Source organism: Monodelphis domestica, chromosome 2 (assembly GCF_027887165.1).
Source record: "Monodelphis domestica isolate mMonDom1 chromosome 2, mMonDom1.pri, whole genome shotgun sequence".
In the NCBI taxonomy this organism is placed as follows: Eukaryota; Metazoa; Chordata; class Mammalia; order Didelphimorphia; family Didelphidae; genus Monodelphis; species Monodelphis domestica.
In genome coordinates this window covers 209591108-209609027 of record NC_077228.1, presented here as the reverse complement: position 1 = coordinate 209609027, position 17920 = coordinate 209591108, and the positions used below count along the sequence as shown (strand labels likewise).

At 45.1% G+C, this 17920-nt stretch overlaps 1 protein-coding gene across 3 annotated transcripts in view; it reads right to left on the bottom strand.

The window, feature by feature from the left end:
* ACE (angiotensin I converting enzyme) overlaps window positions 1–16689 on the bottom strand; it is a 39385-nt gene extending 22696 nt beyond the window's left edge. Inside the window, exons 1-15 of one of the 3 annotated variants that reach the window (XM_056817053.1) lie at window positions 16246–16689; window positions 14672–14839; window positions 14483–14576; window positions 13664–13807; window positions 11152–11343; window positions 10430–10527; window positions 9569–9741; window positions 9253–9476; window positions 8289–8433; window positions 6516–6614; window positions 6122–6244; window positions 5269–5480; window positions 4389–4525; window positions 469–627; window positions 182–269 (exon numbers count right to left, since the gene is read on the bottom strand). In XM_056817053.1, coding sequence (XP_056673031.1) covers window positions 182–269; window positions 469–627; window positions 4389–4525; window positions 5269–5480; window positions 6122–6244; window positions 6516–6614; window positions 8289–8433; window positions 9253–9476; window positions 9569–9741; window positions 10430–10527; window positions 11152–11343; window positions 13664–13807; window positions 14483–14576; window positions 14672–14839; window positions 16246–16506 — 2317 coding nt within the window. In that variant the 5' untranslated portion in view covers window positions 16507–16689. Of the gene's footprint in view, window positions 1–181; window positions 270–468; window positions 628–4388; window positions 4526–5268; window positions 5481–6121; window positions 6245–6515; window positions 6615–8288; window positions 8434–9252; window positions 9477–9568; window positions 9742–10429; window positions 10528–11151; window positions 11344–13663; window positions 13808–14482; window positions 14577–14671; window positions 14840–15725; window positions 15744–15837; window positions 15868–16245 lie in introns of those variants that run through there. The other 2 variants (XM_056817055.1, XM_056817054.1) reach the window with 2 other exon arrangements.
* Window positions 16690–17920: the final 1231 nt, after the last annotated feature.

Sequence of the window (17920 nt, the reverse complement as noted above, 5' to 3'; positions counted from 1 at the left end):
AAATTCCAACCCAAGCCTCTACACCAAACTAAGGGAAAAAGTAAGAGTAATCCACAACCACACAGAACTTGAGGACCTGGACAAGGAAAGGCATAGCGCTCTGTCCTCCACAGCTAGCCTTAGCTGCTCCTTCTCACTTCTTCCACCCCCATTTCCTTAAGAGATATACATCCATACTCACCAGGATCCAGGGGTAAACAGGAACCATTTTCCTGGCACACTTTGGCTTTACTGTATACCGATTCCATCTTCAACAGTACGTTATTGTACTAGAAGAAGCAGCAAGGGGTGGGGAGGTAATGAGGCACTATCTAGGAGGTGCCCTAGCATTGTCTCTTCCTCTTTAGAGGTCCTTACCTCTTTTTAGTTCTCATCTCCCTAGGCAGCCCTTCCTCCCTCCTAATCTGTGGTTCTCTGTTGTCAGTCCCCCAACCAATGGAGCCCTCTTGTCCTTAGCTGTAATCATACCTCATTCAAATCTGTAGTGGAGAGGGCTGCTCGACCCAGATCTTGAAGCTTTTCCAAGAGCCGCTTCACAGAGGACTTCTGGAAATTGCTGGTATCAAACTGGCGGGCACGGGTGCCAAATTGTAGCGTGTGTTGAGACACCTCCAGGTTCTTTTCCAACTAGGAGGGCAGAATCATAAGGGCTGGGCTATCACAATGATCCAATACACAAGAGGCAAAGAAGTCCTAAAATTCATTCCCATCTCTGGTTTGAGCCTCTGGGTTGGGACAGGGCCCTCTTGGGGAAGTGGGAGATTGGGAATAGCAAAGCAAAGATGCTTCGATCCAGATGCACTACTCTAGTTACGCCTCTGAAAGCAGAGCCTAGGGCAGAGTATTGTGCTCTCCAGACCTAGACCCCAGTCTGTTCCTTCCAATAGACAGGCCTTGCAAGGTTTATAGATGGAACCTGAGGGTAGAGGCCTGGGGTCAACACCTGAGGGAACACATGGACAATTCTGCTACTTCATTTGTTCAAAGCTGATGATACAGTGGAGAGGGCACTAGATAGGGGAATCTGGGGACTTAGGCACGCGTCTTGGTTCTGCAGCTCACTACCTCTGTGACCCTGGAATCTGTTTGGAGTTTAGTTTCCTCATATGAAAATGAGAGGGTTGGACTAAGTCATCTCTAAGGTTTTTTTTTCCAGGTGTAAATCTGATTCATATGGATAAGGACTAAACTGTAATTCCATTAACATAGTGAACTCTCAGGTGAGAAAATACCCTTTGCCAATGTGAGTCTGCACCTTCTCTGCAACTTATAATCTTAGAGCAATGCTAAGAGAATTGGGAAGTTAAGTGACTTGTCTAGGATCACACAGTCAGCATGCTGTGATCCCAGGTTCTTCCTGCCTTTGAAGTCACATCCACAGGGATTTGGTATGGTGGGCTAAAATCTACCTCTCTACTAGGATGGGGGGGGGGAGAAACAAAATCAGAAGGAAGGTTAGGAACAGAATATTTAACTTGCATTAGAATATTGGCTAACAATTCCTCCCTCCATTCCTCTCTCCATCTCTTCCTTCCTTCCTTCCTTCCTTCCTTCCTTCCTTCCTTCCTTCCTTCCTTCCTTCCTTCCTTCCTTCCTTCCTGCCTTCCTTCCTTCCTGCCTTCCTTCCTTCCTGCTTCATTTCCTCCTTCCTTCCTTCCTTCCTTCCTTCCCTCCTTCTTTCCTATCCACACACATACATACAAATACCCACATATATGCTTATATACATGTATATATATCCACACATATTGTATGTACATACACATACATACATATTTTAAAACTTGTATCTTCTGTCTTAGAACCAATACTGTGTATTGGTTCTTTTTTTTTTTTTAAACCCTCACCTTCCATCTTGGAATCAATACTGGTTATTGGTTCTAAGGCAGAAGAACAGTAAGGGCTGGGCAATAGAGGGTAAATAACATGCCCAGGGTCACACAGCTTGAATTGTCAAGGGTCACACAACTCAAAGGGCCATATTGCCTGTTCTAATTTATAGAGAACTTGGAATTTCAAAGGATAATACAGAAATAACTTAAGACAGAACCAGAAGTAACTGTAAGGATTGTGTAGTCAAATCTGTATCAGTTTCTAAATGATGACTGTTTAGGATCTTGGGAATCATCTAATGCATTTGAACTTGGATTAGAACTCGGAGGAGGAAAATAATACCAAGAGAGAAGTGACTTGGCCAAGGTCATACAAGGAACCTCCAGGATAGAGAGTATATGCTGTCCTGGGCAAATGTCATGAGAACCTTCGAGAAAATTAAATGTTTAAGATAGAGTTGGAGACCTCAACTTCGACACTGTAATTAGTATTTGGAACATTGGGTTAAAAATCTACCTCTCCACTATCTAGGATAGGGAAGAAAAAACAGAAGGAAGGTCAGGACCAGAATACTTAACTTGTTTCAGAATACAGGCAAACAGCCATTTTGATAGATTTTTAAATTGACTTGACTAAAACCAGCATTTAAATTCAGCTTGATAGCATCATTTCCATACAAATACTAATCACTGGAGGCAACTAGGTGGCATAGTGGATAAAGCATCAGTCCTGGAGTTGGGAGGACCTGGGTTCAAATCTGCCCTCAGATACTTCCTGGCTATGTGACCCTGGGTAAGTCACTGAGCCTCCATTTGCCTAGCCCTTGCCCTTTAAGGGTTAAAAAAGGATAATAATAATGATCATCAGCATTTATATAGCACTTTATGCTTCACAACATGAAAGTAATTCATGTTAATTGCAAAGGATTTTTTACCTAAAGATAGACAGTGTGATATAGTATAATAGAGCTCTCAACTCAGAGGCTGGAAGACCTGAGTTCAATTCTTGCCTGACATGTATTGACTGTGTGACCTTGGCCAAGTTACCTCTCAGTGTTCTAGACCAGTGTTGTCAAACTAACTAGAAACAAGAGTCACTATCTATGCATCTATGTATCTATGTATCTATGTCTCTATGTATCTATCTCCCCGGGGACTATATGTTGTCTTGATTTTAAAATGTAATATTATCTATGTTGTATTGTTTTAAAATTCCTTTTATCAAATATTTCCCAATAAATATTAATATTTAAATTGAATATGAATAGAAAACAAATATTAATTTAAATGTTAATGATAAACATTAATTTAATGCTTATTTACATATAAATATTAATTTAATATTTATTTTATTAAATGTTTCCCTGTTACATATTAATCTGGCTAGTTATTATTGGTTTTAAAAATTAATTAATGATTTTCCAGTTAGATATTAATTAGCACTCAAGAGTGTTGTGTGCTGCATGTCTGATACCTCTGCAATTGCCGAGGCAGTATCTCCCTGTGATGGCAGAGTTTCCCTTCCCAGGGGCTTGCGATGCCAGTGAACTATCACAGGTCAGGGACCTCTCCTAATCCTACTTCCTTTTTCAGTTCAACATTGTCAGGATCCATAATATTATTGGTGCAGGTCCTTCTACTCTTTCTTTCCCCACCCTACTTGCCAAAACAGACCACAACTGTTCTATGTCTGTCTCACTCTAATCTCCATAAGTTGGTATGGCCAAAATGATTTGCCATCTGGAGACTAACCCTCTGGGGATAAATTCCTCAGAACTCAGAGCAGCTGGCTCTTAGATGGCAGCAGAATGGTGCTGGAGCCTGCTAAATGCCAGCTTCCCCGTTGTTAAATTATCAGTGTGAGCATTTACACTTTGGAAGTTGGCAAATGCTACAAATCAGGGCTTGATTTAGTATTTTGTTGATCATCTATACAAAGCGATGGAGAAAATATTAATAGTACAGATTAATCTTAAGAGTGTGTTGTGAGAAGAGTTGTTTGGCATTGTTTCTCTGGAGAGCAGGCTGTTAAACATTAATTAGCACACCCTTGGATGGCACTATGTCTGCTGCTGGCCCAATGTTGAAAACCCTTGTGGCTTGGGAGGGCTTCATAAGGCATCATTAAGGACTTTAGTATTATCCCTTAAGAGAGGAAAATGACTTACCCTGACTTGAACAAAACCACATTTGGTTTTTTAAAACATTCCATAATTCAAACTTTTTGTGAATTCTGACTGTTTTTCCTCTACTGACCCTCTTTTATTTGAATTAGTGATGTTCTACTATAATTCTATCTCTATCTCTATTATGAAGGCGGGATAAGGATGAGAACCCCAACCACTATACCTTTCTCTCCCCCGCCAGACCAGAGAGCTTCCCTTCCATTTTTCTTAAGAATTGGGAGTGGGACCAAAGACAGACAAGCAGGGGAAGAGGGATCATGAGGGAAGGAATGAGGCCCTTCCTTAGACAAATTCATGATTCAGCTGAAGAAGAGAGAAGAGAGAGCCCCAGAGGCAGGGCTAGTAGGAGAGGAGCCTAGGGGGACTCTACCATAATCTTGCTATTTTCATCGGTGATGTTTGTGTTGTAAGCCCAGCTGGCCTCTACGTAAGCATTCGTTATGACTTGCCCCAACCGGTCATACTCCTCAAGGAACTTCTCAGCCTCTGCTTCATCAGCCAGCTTGTCTGTCAAAGGGATGGGGAAGACACAAACCTGGCTCAAGGTGGCCCTCTCCTTTCTTCCTAAACCCCCAGCCTCTTCTCCTTTTTTCTATCTTCTCATCCCTCCCCATCCTTCCCATCTCATCTCTTCCCATTTTGTTTGCTCTTTGTTTTTGAAACCACAGTGCTTAGCACAGGTGCCCTGGCATGCACAACAAATCACAAATGCTCCTTTGATGGATTAATGGATTCCTCTTTCCCCCTCCTGCCTCTGATGATTCCCTCCCTTCTCCCTTCCCCTTTCTCTAAGCTGGCCCTTTACCCAAGCTCTGAGATTTTCCTGATCTGAGAAGCATTAAGAGATGCCCACAGTAAAGGAATAGGAGTGGTTCCCAAAGCACCCAATCTTGACCCATGCTCAGCAGAGTCAAGCAACCCAACACCCCAGCCAATCAGAACATAGTCCATAGTTCAACCTCACTGATACTAGGCAATAAGAACTCAGGACTTCTAGATCAGCTTGGAATCTAAAGGGACTTTTGAGCTCATGAAATAGTTTCAAGGTATAAAAAGCTGGCAAAGTGTCTTCCAATCCCAGAGTCACTTTGAAAGGCTCCTAGAGCCTTCTGAAGTGTGTGAGATGGGGGACTTCACCCATGAGCTAACTCTCTAGTGATAGGACTAACAGCAAGGCTTTGGCTAGAAGGGAAGTGAGCTCTAGAGCAAGGAATTCAGGGGCTGGTGCTATTTTCCCTTGCAAAGATTACCGATGCCCTCTGGATAGCCATCTGGCACTGGTGGACGCCACTCAAAATCAGGCCAGCCCAGGACCTCGCCATTGATCTGGTTCTGTTCTTGCAGCCAGGTGATGAGGGGCTTGAAGTATTCAAGAAGTGGTTCTGCATCCAGGATCTCTGAGCCTGTCAATCCCTTAAGCACCTCCTGCCATGGCCGAGAAGCACCTGCCTGCAACACCTCCCTGCAAGGGGCACAAGGGACTCAGGCTAGATCTCCCACACAGCCCATCTGCTTTGTTTCTATATTTCAGCTCCGCATTTCTAGTTGCTCCTGTCTAAGTCAGACCATAAGAACCATGGAAAGCCATGGGATCTTTTAGGGGATGAAGAAAATTGGGAATGGCAAGTTAGCTATGTTGCTGTATAGCAATAGCAGCCCAGCCCAATAGTGTAGGGGATAGAGTACTAAGCCTGGAGTTGGGAAAATCTCTATTCAAATCTGACCTCAGTCACTCACTAGCTGTACATCCCTGGGCGAGTCACAAGTTCTGTCTGCCTCAGTTTCCTCAACTGTAAAATGTTAAAAATAAAAATAGCACCTGCCTCATAGGGTTGTTACAAGAATCAAACGAGATAGTATTTATAATGTTCTAAGCCAAGTGCTTGGCACCTAGTAGGCACTCTATAAATGCTTATTCTCTTCCCTTCCCCTACATTAGTTATGCCAGTCTAGTTACACCCCTAATGGTGGACTACAGAATAGAGAAGTGGGCTCCCCATAGAAAACACAATTCGCCATTCCTCTTTCCACTTGTATAGAGTGCCATGTTGTCCATTTTATTCCCCCCCTACCCATCCATGACTTTTCCCCCACAAAGCCTACCTGAGTTTGACACCAGCCTCTTGAGATTGGTAGATGTCACAGTAGTGTAGAGGCCCACTGTAGTTCGCCTCAGCACACAGGGCTTTGTGGAATTGGAACTGAAGGACAAAACTCACAAAATACCTGTGGGCACATTTCTTGGCATCATTGGAAGTACCCAAGCTCTGCCTCCGCTTCCATTGGCTTATCATCGACTAAGGTGGTAGATTCAGGAGAACCCAGAAGAATGGAGGAAGAACTTGGAGCTCAGCATCCCTCCTTCTTCCCTTAAACTCTGGGGCCAGTCCCTTATCTTCTGTGACCTCCCAGTTCCTAGTCCTGGGGTGGATTCAATGGGGACTCACCGTAGGGATAGAAGGGGTGAGGGGGAGAGGATGAACCAAGATTGCCATACCTGATGTACGGTGTTACAGCTGGGACGTGATACTTTGCCCCTGCGTCAAAGTGGGTTTCATTCCGGGCAATGGGAGGGCAGATGCCCTGGTATTTTGTCCTAGAAGAAAAATAAAGAGCTAAGAATTTATGCTTATATAGGACTGGACACAGGTAGTCTGATTAGTACAGGGTAGCTGGATGGCCCCATGGCGCACAGAGCGCTGGTCCTAGATCCAAATCTGACCTCGGACCCCTTTTAACTGTGTGACCCTGGGCATGTCACTTAATTTCTATCTATTGCACTTTTCTCAATTGTAAAATGGAGATAATAAAAGCACCTCCCTCCCAGGGTTGTTATGAGGATACAGTGAGATATCTGTGACAACCTTAAAGCTCTATATTATAAATGCTTACTGCTTTGTTGTCATTCAGGCATTTTTCAGTCAGGTATGACTCTTTGAGATTTATGAGACCCTTTTGAGATTTTCTTAGTAAAGATACTGGAGTGGTTCGCCATTTCCTTCTCCAGCTGATTTGACAGATGAGGAAACTGAGGCAAACTGAAGGAAGTGACTTGCCCAGGGTCACACAGCTAATATTTGAGGCTGGATTTGAACGCAAGAAGATTAATCTTTCTGACTGCAAGCCTGGCACTCTATCCAATGTGCGACCTAGAAATGCTTGCTGCTATTTATTATTAGTTTGGCTTTTGTAGAGAAAAGGCAAGGTGGCTTAGGCAGTGTGGTCATATAAGATGCAGCCCTAGGTTTGAAATCCCTGAGTTGGAATCCTGGTTCTGACTCTTTATTATGTGGATAAGAGCCAGTCATTTGAATTCTCTGAACTAGTTTTCTCATCTGTAAAATGGGAATGTTGGTAATACACTACCTACCTCACAGTGCTAATGTGAAGAAAGAACTTTCTACACCTAAATCATGGGATTAGGGATGGAAAAGGCAACCTGGACCTACTCCTGCATTATGTAAATAAGTTATTACCATGGAGGATGGGGGGGGGGGGAACAGGTTACTAACACAGATAACTGATTTTTATACAGCCTGGTCCCAAATGTCTTAATGTAGCACTAAGCTTCAATAGCTTTCTTCTTTAAAGCTGATATATGTGGCTTAAAAACTGCACTGAGACTTTAGAGTTTAAATCATGAAAGTTGACAAAGTGCTTTACACAGATGAACCACTTTGTTAAGTTAGACACTTCTGGTATCATCATTTCCATTTTACAGATGAAGAAACTGAGACTCAGAGATTAAGTGATTTGTCCAGGGTCCTAACAGCTGGTAAATGAGAGGAATCTGATTCCAGGACTAGCTAATTCCATGTCCAGCTAGGTGGTGCAGTGGATAGAGCCCTGGACCTGGATTTAGGAAGATTCAATTTCCTGAGTTCAAATCTGGCTTCTGAACACAGTGGCTGTGTGACCCTGGGCAAATCACTTAACCCTGTTTGCCTCACTTTCCTCATCTGTCAAGTGAGCTGGAGAAGAAAAGGGCAAACCATTCTAGTATCTTTGCCAAGAAAAACCAGAAAGAGTTGGATTCCACTGAAAAACAACTAAACAACAAAATATGCCAATGCCATTGAAAAATTAAAGGGTTTTTTTGGTGGAAGAAGGGCTAGAAGAATAGAGAGGAAGAAGCATAATGGGAGGTAGCAATGGAAGGGCAGCAACTGGGACAAACTGGGTAAATTCTTGACTGCCCAGAATGCCTCTGCCAGGGAGGAAGCAAAGAAAGATTGGGGGGGGGGGGTAATTTCCCATGGTGTCTGCTTACCGAAGATACCACCAGTCATAATTGTACTGAGATGGGACTGTGAGTCCACTGAAGACTCTCCAACGCCACTGGTCCACCAGATAGCCAAAGGGCAAGAATGCGATCTTTTCTAGGGCCATTTTTAACAGGTAGTTGATGTCACTTTCTGAAAGAAATTTGCAGGACATGTAGTGCGAGGGGGGCAGGGGGAATGGACAAGATTCATCCTGGAGAATTGGTCTCAGGAGAGGGAAGAGTTAAGAGGAAGAGAAGGAGCAGGACAAAGAATATGGATTCAAAAGGGAGAAGAACAATGTATCAGAGAAACTAGGTGACTCAGTGTATAGAGAGTCAGGCCTAGAGTCAAGAGGTCCTGGGTTCAAATGTGATCTCAGGCACTTCCTAGCTGTATGACTCTGGGCAAGTCATTTAACCTCAATTTCCTAGCCCTTACTGCTCTCCTGTCTTGGAACCAATACCAAGACAGAAGGTAAGGGTATTTTTTAAAAAAAGAGTATAGAAATTAGATCATAGCACTTATAACTGGAAGAGAGGGACCTTAGAGACTATCTAATTCAATGGTTTCATTTTATAAATGACAAAAGAGAGGACCACAGAGATTAGGTAATCTGCTCAAAATCACACAGGTAGCAAGTGGCAAAGTTGGTCTTCTGATTCCAAATTTAGTGTTCTTTTCTACTGTGCCCATCTAGGACATTCCTTCCAATTCCAGGCTCACCTTGGGCTGCGCTGTGATGACCACTGCCTTCCTTTCTCCCTATTCTCATGCCCAGCTCTCTCCAAGATTCATTTTCCTACCAGGGCCTCTGAAGCTAGGGCAATGGCACAAGATAAAGGACAATATGATGAACAAGGTGTGTGGAGACTGGGGTGGGAGGTAGGGTGGAAAAGGAAAGAAGAACAGCCATCAGGGCTATGGATGAAAGGGGAATGGACAGCTCCAGTCACCCCTCTTACCCCATACCATTGTCATTAGTAACACTGTCCAGCAGGCCGATTTTGTGTAAGTGGGCAGGCGTGGAGACAGATAAGGCTAGCACATCCCCAATGGCCTCGTGGAAGCCAGGGTTGGCTCCCCTTCGCAGGGAAACAGGCAGATCTTTGTACTGAAGGTAATATTGCACATGGCCCATCTCATGATGAACAGTGGACAGCTGGTCCATGGTCACTCTCGTGCACTGCTTAATCCTGGGGCAAAGGGAGAGAGAAAGGGTGATGTACTAAGTAGGGAGAGGCCTGTTTAGGAAAGAACTGGACCATGAGCTGAGAAGGAAGCACACCTAAAATCTTTCCTGTTGTAGAAGTCCCAGGCAGAGGCATGGCAAACTACTTCTCGCCCATCATTTGGTTTCTCCAGCATGGACTCAGCCCAGAACTCAGGAGGCATAGGCAGTAGCCCCAGGGATGTGAAGAATTCTTCTGCAACTCGGAACATATGTGTAGCATTCCAGCCCTGAGGAGGGTGAGAGAGTAGTAAGGTTCAGGGATCAACTGCTGGATCCCCCACCTCTAGCATTCCCAGGGTAGAAAGAGAATCTGATCTCTCTCCATCCTTTCTTCTAATTTCACTTTATGATTTCCTTCAACTCAAATCCGAGTCTCCTCCAGACAAGAGCCAGCCTAGGGAATGGCAGCAGTGTCCTTGCCTGAAGCAGGGGACAGGGCAGGGTTCAGTTCTGTGGTTTCCACCTATGGCCTTCCTGTCCCATCCTAGGTATCACCAGACAAAGAGGCCAAAGTATTTATTGCACCAAGAAACAGAGAAGAGGGGCAATATTCACTAATGGTAAGGACTTTCTTCCACCCTCTAATTTGGGGATGGGGAAGAAGGATGGGGGAACATGCTCACTGTGGGTAGAAAGCCACTAGCCTACTAATCCCAGGGCTCACCAAGACTAGAATCTTGCCCACACTATACTCTGAAGATACAAGATACTCTAGGTCTCTAGTTAGAGAATGATCTTGAATTCTTTACTTATTTTCTTCTCTTTGCCCTTAATTGCCTGCTGTTCTCTGCCCTCATTCCTGATCCCCAGGCCCACACTTCTGCCTATTTCTGGGTCCATCCTTACCCTTCTTTTCCTATCCCTGCTGTCCACCATGACCTCAGAGCTTTCCATGGAAGTAAGAAGTGTACTTACCTTCTCTACCATGGTGCTGGTGACATCTAGGTTGGGTTTGCCTGGGAAAGGAACCACCATGTCATAGATATTTTCCCAACTCTGTGCCCACATGTTTCCTGCAGAAGCAAGGAGAGAAGAGCCAAAATGTATTACCAAGAGCAAGCAACACCATCTGTGTCCAGCAAGTATCATAGCCATCAGAGTTAGGAACATAATAGAGGAGTGAAGCCAGTTTGGTATGTTAGGAATGGAGGAAGGAAGAGAATTGGGAGAACAGGGGCATTGATCTCACATTTCCCTGAATATCCTAGGCTTGGGACAGCTAGGTGGCTCAGTAGATAAAGTTGGGTGACCTGGGTTCAAATCTGGCCCCAGACTTCCTAGCTATGTGACCCTAGGCAAGTCACTTAACCTCAATTTGCCTAGCTCTTGCTGTTATTCTGTCTTAAAATTAATACTAAGACAGAAGAAATGGGTTTTAAAAATAGCCTAGGCTTCTTAGACCTGGCAGGAGGCTAACTTGTGTTCAGGTGGAAAATGCCAGTTCCTTTCTGAATAGGGCAGGGTTCTTCCTCTGACACTCTGAGGATACTATCAGAAGGCTGGGGTCTGCAGAACACCAGCCATACCTACTCTCCCTATCCCTGGCATCCTGTCTATGTCCTTCTACTCTCCCTCTTCCACTCAGCCATTCTCCAGTTACATTCCATCTGGAAGAATGGGAGGCAGTTTGTCTTTACCTAGTAGATGAGCAGGGATGGGACCCTGGAGATTGATGTACTTGTCTCCATAGCGTCGGTGCAAGCCACGGCGCACATAGGCATGAAGATTCAGGTAGAGTGGCTCCAGCTGTTGGTACAGTCGCTCTAGGTCTTGAACGAATGTAGGTGAGTCATACCAAGAACGCCAGTATGCACCTGTGTCCTCAAAGCCTGCCAAGAGAAGACATACCTCCAGTCCAAGAGTCTTCCTGCCTTTCTACACTCATTCCCAGGTGATATATGAACAATCTCTATTAGAGGATTCAAAGGAGAGGATGCAGGGGTCTTATGACTGTATCATATATATATATATATATATATATATATATATATATGTATACTAAGATGACAAATTCACTTTCTAGGGCTCAAGGTGAAGGTAGAAGGAGAAGAAGGAAAGAACTCAGCTCAAAGCTAGAAGAATGAGGAGATGAAATCCAACTAGCAGCTGATTGAACTAGATGAAAAAATGTTTTTGAGAAGACTCTCTTTCATAGGCAGAAAGAAGGGAAGGTATCCAGACCTATTGACATTGAGATTTGTATTTCTAGGGAGAATCAACATTGTCCTCCTGCTCTGGGAGAATCTGGGAATCTATCTCTCTGGCTGAGTTAGAGGGCAGAATTTGGGGCCTCCATGTAGGAGAGTGGAAAGGAAGAAGGGGAGAAGAAAGAAAAGTGAGTAAGAATTTATATGGTGCCTATTATGTTCCAGGCACTGTGCTTAAGTGCTTTACAAATATGATCTCATTATTTCATTTGAGGAAGACAATAAGATGCAAACTGGTAATGGCAGGGATATAAGAGAAGAGTGTTAATCAAGCTGGAGTGGCCAGCATCTTCATCTAGCAGGGGCAGACAGGACAGAAATGACCAGAGTGTGAGACCCACCTAATTATTAGGAAACTCAAGTGGTGGTAAATTGCCTTTTCCTCTTTTCTTCTCATTTTTCCCTTAATTAGACATTAAGGGATAGACACTTAACTCTAGAGCTTTCTGTTCTTTAAAAGGTATTTGCTGATTTAAATAATACTTTAAAGCAGACTTCCCTCTTGATAAGGATGACTTTAATTGCTCCTGGTCTTTGTTATGTCTGAGTGCAAATGAGAAGGATTCCAGTGGCTAGCTTGAATACAGAGAATGCACAGCTCTACATCTGTGGCCAAACATTACAGATTTCTTTAAATGTATATTATGTAGTTGGTGGGGATTTTAGGATTATGACTTTATTAACAACTTTTGTTTTATGAGTTTCCTAAAACAGCTGAGGAAGGGATCTCTATGGAAGAAGAGAAGGGAGATAGAAAGATCATAGTATTTTTAGGACTAGAAAGAACTGTGAGGGCTGAAAGGATTATGATTTCTGTTTGCAGGCAGGTCAAGTAATTTAAAACATGGATGCTATCAATAATATGGAAATAGGTTTTGATCAAGGACACATGTAAAACCCAGTGGAATTGCGCGTTGATTGCAGGAGAGAGTGGGGGGAGGGGAGGGAAAGAACATGATTTGTAATCAGGGAAAAATATTCTAAATTGACTAATTAAATAAAATTTTCAAAAAATAAAATATGGATCAGCTATGTGGCTCAGTGGATAGAGTCCCAGGCCTGAAGTCAGAAAGACCTGAGTTAAAATCTGACCTCAGATACTTCTTGTGTGACCCTGGGCAAGTCACTTAACCTCATTTGCTTTGCCATTGCCCTTTTGTCTTAAGAGTAGTTACAAAAACAGAAAGTAAAGGTTTAAGAGAAAAAATATGGGTGCTTTAGACCAGTTATGTCAAACTGCCAAAGCTGAAGCCATTTTTAATCCATACATAAATGTAATGTTATCTATGTCTTATCATATTTTTTATTTTTTTTTAATATTTTCCAATTACATGCCCATCTATCTTAGATCATCTTCGGTTTCTGGTGCAAAGGGGAGAAGGGGGTGGTGACCAAAGGGAAGATTATATCTCAGTGAGCTGAAATAAGCATAATCTGGAAGCATCAACTCCTTTTTCTGTTTGGAGGACAAAAAGTTTTCTTCACCCAAAATGACTGCCTCAACAATCCCTGCTAGTTACAAAGAAAAAAATTTTTAAGTTGGACAGGAAATTGGTTGATCTCTAGAGATCACAACATTTAAGAGTTTTCATTACATGATTAGAATATGTATTATCTCATATTACCTAACTGTTTTGCAAGTGTTTGCCCAGCATACCCATCTATGTTATAAACTCTGTGAGGCAAAGAATATCTTATGTATCTTTGTCACTGCCCATCCTGTAGAGCCTCAGCCACCTCAGAAGCCAGCTCAGAGGGATATGCCAAGGAAGAGTTGCTGATACTCGTGGTAAAAGGTGGTTTTGGTGGTGGCAGGGAGACAAGAAAAAACTCCACGAGGATACCAGGGGTACAGGACTTATTCTGAGAGCTGAAGACAAGACTAAAGGAATAGGAAAGACAAGAGGAGGTTTCTTGGGAAAGATGGAAAGGACATACTCACCATCCAGCTTAGAGGCCGTATTACTGAGAATGACATATTCTTGATATTGAGGTTTAAGAGGAACTCCTACAGCATTATGCCAGCCCTCCCAGGCAAACAGCAGCTTTGTGTAGCTTCTGGATGAGGCCATAATTTCTGTAAGCTCTGAAACACAGACAGATGGGGTGGTACAGGATGCTCTTGATAAAAGGGTTTGGGGCAACTTGCCAGCCCCAATTTGAGTGATCCCAAAAGACCCTAAATTGGCAATCTACATTGGCAAAAGTTTCTTCACAGGGCATTCCCTCTACAGGTGAAGACCCTCAAAAAGGGGAGGGGGTAATGGGAATTGTATTTGTATTTCCTACATGGGACTGTTGTGAAGAAAGTGCTGTGTAACCTATAACATGGCTATAAATATGACTGGCTATTACTATTATTAATTCAGAAACCAGATTTCAAATATATAGAATGTAAGACTCAGATGGGATGAATAACCACAGAGGTGGAAATCAGTAGATGGAAGGGTTAATTAAGTGGGAACAGATAAGTGAGGAAATTAGGGGGGGAAATCTATAGGTACTATTTAGATAGAGTTTGGAGAGTGATTCACTCACTGTGATTGCCCTGGGGAAGAGGGGAAAGGACGGACAACACCTCCCCTGGCCCATAACCCCATGGAGGCACTGGAGATGTACTGGTCTTGCCTGTCTCCACCCATTACCCTCCCTTTTCACACAGAAAAAGCAGCTCCATGGGAGTTATCTTCCTGTAGGCTCTGCTAGAACCAGAACTGGGGGAGGGGGAATGGGAGGGGGGGGCTCAGAGGGAAGGAGGTACCTGGTTCCAGGGCCCAGCAGGTGGCAGTCTTGTTGGGGAAGCAGACCTTGGCTGAAGAATAGATGCTGGTCATTTTGCTCAGCAAGGTATTGTACTGGCAAGGATGGGGGAAGGGAGGTGATAAGTCAGACTAGAACTCCTTTTCTCCTCCCATGAGACTTCCCCTTTTTACACTCTACCTACACTCACCTTCTGACGCTGGTCCAATGGCAGATTGGCTGAGCCCAGGATCCGCACAGAACCGATGATCCTGTGAAGCTCCAAGTCAGTGAAGTTCTCCCAGATGGGGTCATATAATGTTTTGGCCTTATGGCCCCAAGCCTCAGTGAACTCCTGAGACAGAAGGTCAGCTTCTTCCTGTGGTAAATGGGAGGTCAGGGGTGGAGATTGAGCTAGAGTTGGCTAGGGAGGGGTGGTTGAAGTTTATACATTTAGAAAGAAAAAGGTCCCTAGAGATCAACCATAATCCAACCATCTCATTTCACAGTTGAAGAAACTGAGAGCTGGTGAGAGGGTGAGATTCAGGGTACACAATGAGGATTTTCTGCCTGCTGGAATCTGTTACATTTTCTTGGTCTATCACTCCAGGAAAGAAAGGAATTAAGATATTCCAGAGCTTCTAGGTTTGAGAGTTACATCAATTCCTCTAGTCTTGAGACTAGGGGTCAAGGAACGTAGATTTAGAGCCAGTGGGGACCTTGGAGGTCATCTAGTCCAACCCTCCTTTTACAGATAAGGAAACTGAGATGGACACCAAACCCAATGCTCTGTTTGACTACTAAAAAGGAGAAAGGAGGAGGAGGAGGAGGAGGGAGGGACACAGAGACAGAGACAGAGACAGAGACTGAGTCACACAGAGAATGAGAAGAGAGAGAGAAGGAGAGGGAGAGAGAGGGGGGAAGGAGAGAGAGAGAGGGAGGGAGAGAGAGGAGGGAAAGAGAGAAGGAGGGAGGGAGGGAGAGGGGGGGAGAGAGAGAGAGAGAGAGAGAGAGAGAGAGAGAGAGAGAGAGAGAGAGAGAGAGAGAGAGAGAGAGAGGGAGAGAGAGAGAGAGAGAGAGAGAGAGAGAGAGAGAGAGAGAGAGAGAGAGAGAGAGAGAGAGAGAGAGAGAGAGAGGGAGAGAGAGAGAGAGAGAGAGAGAGAGAGAGAGAGAGAGAGAGAGAGAGAGAGAGAGAGAGAGAGAGAGAGAGAGAGAGGGAGAGAGAGAGAGAGAGAACAGAGATATACTGTCAGTGGGAAAGAGACCTATAAGACCCCTAATGCCTTTCCCATCGGCCAGAGCTGGATAAACTCCCTGGGCAGCCCGTTGCCCTGTTCTCACTTGGTTGCTTAGTTAACTACTTTGAGGTTTTCCCACCTGATTCGTTATCTCTGCTTGCTTCAGTCTGCTGTGGGCCGTTAACTCCGGGTTAAGGAGCTGGGAGGGGGGGGGGAGGGGGGTCGAGTGGGGGGGAAGCACTTTTGGGAGGAGCGAGCCGGGCTAGCAGTCAGAACCCCCAAAACCAATCTCCAGTCAGAACCCCAAAAACCAATCTCCCTGGCCCTCAGCCGGACTGGGGAGTGCTTCATGCACACGGTACAGAGCCTAGAGCTCACGAGTGGCTGAGCTTGACACGGAGCAGACGCACCGGGTGCTTCTCTCCCGGGGCAGGGATCACCGGCCCTCAGAAGGCACTGACAGCCGGCCAGCGATCAGCGTCTCTGGTCCTCTCCCCCAACACTGCGGCCCCTTTTACAATCCCCACTGCCTCTAGCACCCCCTCACCTGCCGCTGCGCGTTCTCTTGGGTGATGTTGACGTTGTAAGTCCAGCTGGCCACGGTGCTCTCATACAGGATGACCTCCGCTGAGGAGTTGTAGCTGTCGGCGAAAAGCCTCGCCCCGGCCTCGTCGGCGGTAAAATTCCCGGGCATCAGCTCGGCGGATAGGGCCTGGGCAGGCGGCAGAAGAAGACAGATCAGCAGCAGCAGCAGGAGGAAAAGCTGCCGCACGAGCGGCCCAGGGCAGCTCCGGGCTGAGAAGAACATGGTCCGAGCTGCGCTGAGTGCTGAGCTGCGCTACTTCGGACGCACACTGGGGATCCCACCTCTCCTCTCTTCCGTGCCTGGGCGGATTATAAAGCCCTGCCACCGCTGCCCCTCGGCACACCCCTGCCACTCCGCCCCGCTGCTCTTCTACCTAGCTCCAAAGTCCTCAGCCTCGAGTTAATTTGGGAAGAGGAGGAGGGGGCGGGGTGAAGGGGCCTGGCAGAGGCCTGACCCCTTTCCTGCCCCGCCCTTTCGTAGAGCTTAGAGCAAGGAGAGGGGGAGAGGGAGAAGGAGCCCGGATCCCTAGGTGAGGACAGAATTTATAGTAGATCCAGCCCCCGTAGACATCCCTCTTTGAGCCTCTTTTCTTATGCTTCTCTATTCCAGGGGCAAAGCTAGCTGGCTAGGGGGTGGAGGTGGGGGGGAACTGAAGAGGGAAGAGAAGAAACTTCCGACTATAGGTACGTGCCATCTCTCTCTCTCCTTGTACCCCCATTGTTTGATTCCAGTGATCCAAGTCCTACATCTTTCAAGGTCCAGCTTTTTTTTTTTTTAAACCCTTCCCTTCCCTTCTGTCTTGGAGTCAATACTGTGTATCGGCTCCAAGGCAGAAGAGTGGTAAGGGCTAGGCAATGGGGGTCAAGTGACTTGCCCAGGGTCACACAGCTGGGAAGTGTCTGAGGCCAGATATGAACCTAGGACTTCCCATCTCTAGGCCTGGCTCTCAATCCACTGAGCCACCCAGCTGCCCACTCCTGTCACCTCCAGGAAGTCCTTCTGCTACCCTCTCCATTCCAGTCATAGTAATCTCTCTCCGTTGCTTGCTCTGATGAGCTCTTAGGAGTTAAGGTTGAAGTTGTGATGAAAATTTTAAGCACTTCAGGAAGCTAAAAGCAATTAGCAAAAGGGTCCAACATCCTCAAAAATCTAAGTCGTGGCTTGGCCAAAGTTATACAAGTAGTAGTTCTGAAATTTTAGCACAGATCTTTCTAATCCAGTGCATTTTCCATCATGCTAGTCTTAATTCCTGTTCCATTTAGGAGTGTGGAGGAGGGTGAATCTGGACTTGGGATCCTATACCAAGGCAGAAATGTAACTACTCTGCAATTTACAGACTGAGAGTTGCTTGGAATACCAAGAGATTTAGTTGACTTGTCAAAGATCACACAGTCAGTGGCAAAAGTAGAAAGATGTCTTCCAAACTCCAAGGCAGGCCCTCTATCTACTATTCCAGGCTTTCTGTCTTATATTTATAGGAATCTCATTTTACAAACTAAAAATCAAGATGCGCAATATAACAGCCTCCTTAAAAACATCTTTCCTCCCTCCCTCCCTTCCTTCCTTTGTTCCTTCCCTTCTCTCTCTCTCTCTCTCTCTCTCTCTCTCTCTCTCTCTCTCTCTCTCTCTCTCTCTC